Consider the following 7,100-nt stretch of genomic DNA (forward strand, 5'->3'; position numbering starts at 1 on the left):
TATATATACTTTATATAAAATAAATATTTTTTAAATCTTTTTTAAATTTAATTGTGTATGTAAAATAGTAAACATGTAGAAAGACATGTTGATATTTTCAATAATATGAAATTTATTTTTTATAAACATAGCAATAGCTCCAGACATCTTTGTAAAGCACACTCAATATGCACCGTTTGTTGGTTTTTAAGCCAATACTGATTTCTAATTTTTGTACAGTTCTGATTGCAAAATCCAATTTCTCTCAGGAAATCATAATTAGCACAAACACATTTATTTGGATAAGTAGATATTTTAAATCTGATTGAAATGAAAATTTTAATTTGTGTCTTATTAACACAACTTTTATGAAAAAAATCTCTTCTAGCACCAGGTTACTGGACCGACTGTCTTTATGTCACTGGAAATCTATAAATATACATCTGGTTGATGGAGAGATTGAAAAGTAATTGCATTATTTTTCTTATAAACCAGATTATATATTCTTATTTATTTGTATTTCTTTTTACCAACTTTACAATCCAAGAGTTCACTCGATTGGCAGTTAGTTTGGTTTTCTTCAGTTTGAGAACATAAATATTTTATTTTGTTTTAGATGTGTTTTATCACCAAATCTATCAGTAAATTACATCGTATTATAAAAGAAAACCATGTTGAAGATGCAACATTGAGAGCGCAGAATATCTGCAGGGCAGTGGTGCGTTCACGGACTGCATTAAAAAAATTGGATTTTTTTGAGTCCTAGTACAAAGTCAGGCTCAACATCTTGTCACTTCCTGATCAATGGGCGCATCAGTACTTTTGAAGAACATATCAGTCTGCCTGTCTCATTATTCCCCCTCATTTCTCCTTTCATGGATTTGGGACACTTATAGGTGTTGATTATGTGTCTTATTCTGTTATTTTAGACTCTGAGACCACAGAGGACGAGACCACAGAGCCACAGATGGAAACCAAAGAAGGGCCGAGGAAGCACCAGGACAAAGTTGGACGAAAAGGACCCTCAGGTATTCACAGATTCAGCCCTTTTTTAGACCACACATCTGTCGTTTCAGCAGTTTCTTTCTTTCTAATTCATAAACGTTTTATGGCTGCGAGCAGACACTACTTGAAAAAGATGTTCCAGAGTGCAGCATTGGCAAATTCAGCTGCTTCCGGAACATTTTTCAGTCATATCCTGCCAGATTTACTGCGCCACCAGTGTCGCTGCCAAAAACACACTTGTACCAAATTATGTTTGGATGTAGATTGATGGGTTTAATGAAGGTGGTTTTCTGCTTGGCCCGCGATGTTTGTCAGATGAAATCCAATACCAGAGAATGTAGTAATCCCCTCAGGGTGTGATGCAGCAAGGTGACACACTGCCCCAGTTTCCAGAAGTGGTTCCACCGGGAAGGTGCAACCTGAAGAACTGAGATGTATAATTTAGGCTTAAACAATCAGAACTCCAAGAGCGCTGATTTAAACAGAAGAAGTTATGACTTGCTGAGAATATAGTTATTAGAGCACTGAATTAAAATTACAATAGTTTTCATATTACTTTTAGTTTTTTCAATAGGCCAAGCCATGGCAATGCATTTTCTGTTTAACAGGAATATAACAGCTGCTTAATCTAAACTAGATACTGCTTAGTGGTAACATAATGATCCCCGCARGCACAAATGCACCAGAACTCAGAAGTCTTTATTCCTAATAAATGTCACTCTGCTAGGTGCATCCCAAAATTGTAGTGGTTTGGGTGGGGGGGGGGTCTTTTTTGGTGGGGCGGGGGGTATTGGTTAACCTGATGGATAGCCCCACATCAGAGCTAAACAACAAAAGAAATCTGAAGCTTCTATGTTGAACAGTTTGAGTTATAAGCATTTTTGCATGTCCAGACACCCCCACTTTGAAAGGAGCCCCCTCCTCAAATATGGGGTCTATCGCAAAACCGTTGGCTGGTGCTGTGTAGGTCAGACTCAACTACAGTCCTGCCAAATTTCATGATGATTGGTGCAGCCGTTTTTGTGCTACGGTTGACCAAAAATCTCCGGAGGAAAAAAAAAAGAACAGAACAAAAACAATATGACTCCCGTGTACGCTTCATGTGCGGGGGTCATAACAAACATGTTTTTAACAACGCTTATAAAAACTTAATAATCTAATATGTACAGGATGAGTCAAAAGTCTGAGGACACCCTTTTATTTTGGAAACGAAAGGGAAAATTAAATATCTAAATACTACAGCAAGTAATGGATAAGGGGTCTATCTTTAAAGGTATGTCCAAAAACATGGTTGCCATCTTGAAAGCCGCCATATTGGATCAAAGTGAAAATTTCCAATGGGAAAGGGGGGTCATGTAGCATATCAAAGAAGGCCAGATTTGTCTTAGAAATGGATTGCTGCAATCAGATGTGTAACATTTCTTCTGGTTCAGAAGTTATAACACGGAAAGTTATAAACACGGAAATTTGAATCAGCTCGTTGTTCAGCACCAGGGACATCACATTGGACACATCAAATAGCTGTGCAACACAGGCAACACTCCCAGTTGTTGTTTTGTGTTTAACTTTAGACCCTACCAACAAAGCATTATTGGTAACACTTTACAATAAGGTCCACAAAAAAGCTTAACTACTGAGGAACTACTCAGTAACTACTCAGGGACTATTGAGTAGTTACTGAGTAGTTACTGAAGACACCAAGAGTAACTACTTAGTAGTTACTGAAGACACCAAAGAGCAACTACTGAGTAGTTACTAATGACACCAAGAGTAACTACTGAGTAGTTACTTAAGACTCCAAAGAGTAACTACTGAGTAGTTACTAATGACACCAAGAGTAACTACTGAGTATTTACCAATTGCACTGAGTAACTACTGAGTAGTTAACAATGACACCAAGAGTAACTACTGAGTAGTTACCAATGACACCAAGAGTAACTACTGAGTAGTTAACAATGACACCAAGAGTAACTACTGAGTAGTTACCAATGACACCAAGAGTAACTACTGAGTAGTTACCAATGACACCAAGAGTAACTACTGAGTAGTTACTAATGACACCAAGAGTAACTACTGAGTAGTTACCAATGACACCAAATTACCAATGCATTTCTTACTTGTTTGCATCTAGACTTTGAAAGCCTGTTGTTAAATTTTGCTATGTGATTCTCAAAGCGTTTGCAGTTCAGTGTTCGGAGCCTTGACACGTAAAACTGAAGTATTTTCTTTCTGATGGTGACGCTGAGTCAGGATCATTTCGTTCCATCGGCCAAGCAGTCTGATGTTTTATATCTTCGACCTCGCTGCTTGTTCAGGATTCCTTTCGCTAACAGAAGCTGCTGATGGCTCCTTTTTAGTTTTTTTGCTGCTGAAGCACGTCTGTCTCCGTTGCTCATCGCTAAAATGTCCATCATTACCTGATTTGCGATGGGAGGAGGGAGGAAGGCTCTGCTTAAGTGGTGCTCACTGCCAATCCAATTTCAGTTTTATTTTCTGTTTTCAAGCCGTCGATAGACCATCTATCTGCGCGTTTTTATGTCTGCATCATTTTCTGCCTTCTCAGGATTTCCTGTCGTCGTTGCACTTTCCTGTTGGTTAAAACCCTGACATCTCCGTGTCTCTGCAGGTGAGGGAGGAAGGATGATGGACTACAACCCAGATGCTTCAGACCGCAGGGCCACCCTCCCCGGCACCTACGACCCGGTGGTGGAGCGAGAGCTCCGCGCTCTGGGCTCCCGTCCCCCGGGGCTACATTTGGACCCCTCAAACCCAGCCAGGCAAGCCTTTGACGGCAGCGGGGGTCCTGTTGAGGGGGCCCCACCTGTCCGTCACCTGGGAGTGGAACCCCTTATCCGGGCATCTCACGCTAACCTGGCCCGGCCCGTTCAAGGGTCAGAGGAAAGTGTTTCTGTCGGCAGCGACTACTACGGGAGCATGTTCAGCCTCTACAGAGGGAGAACATTTTCAATGCCGTTATAGCACATGGAGGTTGTTGGTTTTTTTTTTTTAATTTCCAGGAAAAACAAACAATAAGACTGGCCACAAACTCCCTCTAGTTGCAAAGAAAACCGGCACACATTGCACATTACATCCATCATGGACCCAAATGGCAAAAACATTTTTCCATTTCTTCATTTATTATCTTTTTTCCCTCATTTTATGCTTCGATCACACTTTCCTTTGACTTGTCTGATTGCTGTGTGGTTTGATTTCAAACTAACAAAACACATTAATATTGTAAATATTTATTAGCGCCATTAGAGAAGATACATTTGTGCAACCCAGCAGTTCTTCTACTTTAGTGCTTTGTAAAACTTGCATGTTTTCTCCCTCACACTTGGATTAGCATCATGTCTTTTAGCCGTTTTTTTTTTGTGTGTGTGGCATGCCTTAGCTTTGATTCCAGCTAATATCGGCATGAACTTCGCCACAAATTTACAATCATGTAACCCACAGGTTCTTTTGAGGCATGACGTTTGAGTGTTTGAAGTCAAAGCAGACGTTTTATTTTTAAATGGGTGAATTGTGAAGTTTTTTTTGTTTGTTTTTACAAAATCGCACATATCAAGTGAAGTTTATTTGCTCTTATTTCATGTTTTGATTTGTAACAAGCGCACAGATTACAGACAAAACACGCCGAACTTTTTAAACGCAAAATACAAAAGGACACTTCTGCATCTTCTCCTCCAAAGAACTTGCTGATGTGCTTGGTCTCTTATGTCACACCTCCCATCTTCCCCCCAATCCTCACCCCTCCAGGACTCAAACTGCTCGTGAGTCATGGGGGCTCTCCTCCAGTGGCCCCTCGTCTTCTCACCTGCCGCCTTTAGATGCGGGCAAAAACAGCAGCGGCGTTCAAAAACGAGAGGCCGACAAAGCCGAGCCATCGGACCCTGAAGCTTCTAAGCCTATCCGGACGACCGACGCCGACGGCGGCGTCATGACCCCCAAACTGGCCCGTGCAGGACCCAAGATCTTCGACAGAGTCTGGGCTTTTGAGGAGCGGAGGAGGAGTGCGGATCTGCCCGATGACAGCAGAAAGAAGCCAGGAGGCCCCGGCAGAGAGGAGGGACGGGCCCCGCAGGGTGCAGCCCAGAGGAGAGCCGCATTCCAGCACCGGGCGTCCTCATTGGAGGACAGCACCGGTTACTCCCAGAGGGTCCAGAGCTACCAGAACAAGTTCACAGAGGAGCTGCAGAGGATCAAGAAACTGGTGGGGAGGTCCAGCCTGAGGAAGGCCTTTTCCACCGAGCAGCTGAGCCAGAAGGACCAGCCCAGCGCTGGGAGAGTGGAGCCCATTCCTCAGAGAGTGGTTCAGAGGCTGGAGGAGAGGGAGAAAGCCCTGGAGGAGCGACGAGCTGCAGGGAGGGAAGGAGCTGCAGGGAGAGAAGGAGCTGCAGGGAGGGAAGGAGCTGCAGGGAGGGAAGGAGCTGCAGGGAGAGAAGGAGCTGCAGGGAGGGAAGGAGCCGGCAAGGAGCAGACTTCTCCACAGGCACGAGGCAGGAGTTCAGGGAGTCAAAGGAGCAGGCCTGAAAAGGAGAACATGACACGGAGCGTGGACGACTCATCGCGGGAAGGCTCGGGGAAAAGCTCTGTTGTCACGGAAACGGCGCCAGTTCACCAGTTACCAGGACGACCATTTCCAACAGCCATAAAGAAGAGCCCAATAAGGTTTGAGGAAGATTGACTTTATTGATAAATGTTTACAGAATACAGGAAACTGTTTTTCAATAGTTAATTTTTTCAGTATTATCAAAGCTAATTTTCTTCTTCATGCCAAGAAAACTCAACACTGACATCAGAGATACAAAAATCCAGCAACTTTTTTGTTAAATTACATGTTAAAATACAAGGACCCCCAGAAATGGCAAGTAGGGGGTCTCTGCAGTGTTGTCCTGTGGGCGGAGACGGCCCAAATCGTCATTGGCCGAGGTCTTAATGTGGGCGGAGACGGCCCAAATCGTCATTGGCCGAGGTCTTAATGTGGGCGGAGACGGCCCTACTCGTGATTGGCGGAGGTCTTGATGTGGGCGGAGATGGCCCAAGAGATATGATTGGTCAGATTGACGATGGGGTTTGAGGCTGGAGGCAGCGGGGAGTAGATTGGTCGAGTCGGACAGGAAGTAACTTTTTTTAGATTAATTTTAGTCATAACTTGAGAAAGGAAAGCGCTAGCTGTATGAAATTTGAACATGGTACATGTGAAAGGATGTGTAACAATATGGCTTGGTTAAAACATCCCTAACCAGCATGTAAAAAAATATTGATTTTTAGTTATCTTTTTTACAGGCTGGTTAGGGATGTTTTACCCAGGCCATATTGTTATACATCCTTTCACACATATGATGTTCAAATTTCGTGCAGCTAGCACTTTTCTTTCTCAAGTTATGACTAAAATTAATCAAAAAAAGTTACTTCCTGTCCGACTCGACCAATCTACTCCCCGCTGCCTCCAGCCTCCTCAAACCTCACCATCAATCTGACCAATCACGTCTCTTGGGCCATCTCCGCCCACATCAAGACCTCCACCAATCACGAGTAGGGCCGTCTCTGCCCACAGGACAAAACCTACTGCAGAGACCCCTTACTCAGAAATGGGGGGACCGGTCCTTTTCTGTTGCCGGCCCAATAACGTGGAATAGTCTTCCCTATGAGTTGTGTGCCATCTCTGACCTGGTCCTGTTCAAAGCCCAACTTAAGACCTACTTATTCAAAAAGGCATTTGATGTTTATTTTTTAGCATCATATATATCTTTTTTTGTACTTTCTGTTATTGCAATTTGTGTTTTTAACTTGTACTGATTTATTATGACGATTGTATTTGTAAAGCACTTTGGTTGATGCAAGGCATTGTTGGAAGGTGCTATATACAGTGGATAAAATAAGTATTGAACACGTCACCATTTTCCTCAGTAAATATATTACTAGAGGTGCTAATGACATGAAATTTTCACCAGATGTTGGTAACAACCCAAGTGATCCATACATACAAAGGAATCTAACCATAAATGTCCAGAAATGAAGTTACTTGTAATAAAGTGGTCCTTGGCGCTTGGACAACTCTTCTGATAATTCTTTTCACTCCTCTGACAGAAATCTTGTGAGGAGCACCTGGT

The 7,100-nt window shown here is 42.8% G+C and overlaps 1 protein-coding gene across 1 annotated transcript in view; it reads left to right on the forward strand.

The window, feature by feature from the left end:
- The window catches only part of spega (striated muscle enriched protein kinase a), a 100,979-nt gene that overhangs the window by 28,944 nt on the left and 64,935 nt on the right, over positions 1 to 7,100 (forward strand). The window contains exons 5-7 of the mRNA XM_014020703.1: positions 909 to 1,007; positions 3,611 to 3,956; positions 4,642 to 5,655. Coding sequence (XP_013876157.1) covers positions 909 to 1,007; positions 3,611 to 3,956; positions 4,642 to 5,655 — 1,459 coding nt within the window. The remainder of the gene's footprint in view (positions 1 to 908; positions 1,008 to 3,610; positions 3,957 to 4,641; positions 5,656 to 7,100) is intronic.

The sequence above is a fragment of the Austrofundulus limnaeus genome, unplaced genomic scaffold, assembly GCF_001266775.1.
Source record: "Austrofundulus limnaeus strain Quisiro unplaced genomic scaffold, Austrofundulus_limnaeus-1.0 Scaffold264, whole genome shotgun sequence".
Lineage (NCBI taxonomy): Eukaryota > Metazoa > Chordata > Actinopteri > Cyprinodontiformes > Rivulidae > Austrofundulus > Austrofundulus limnaeus.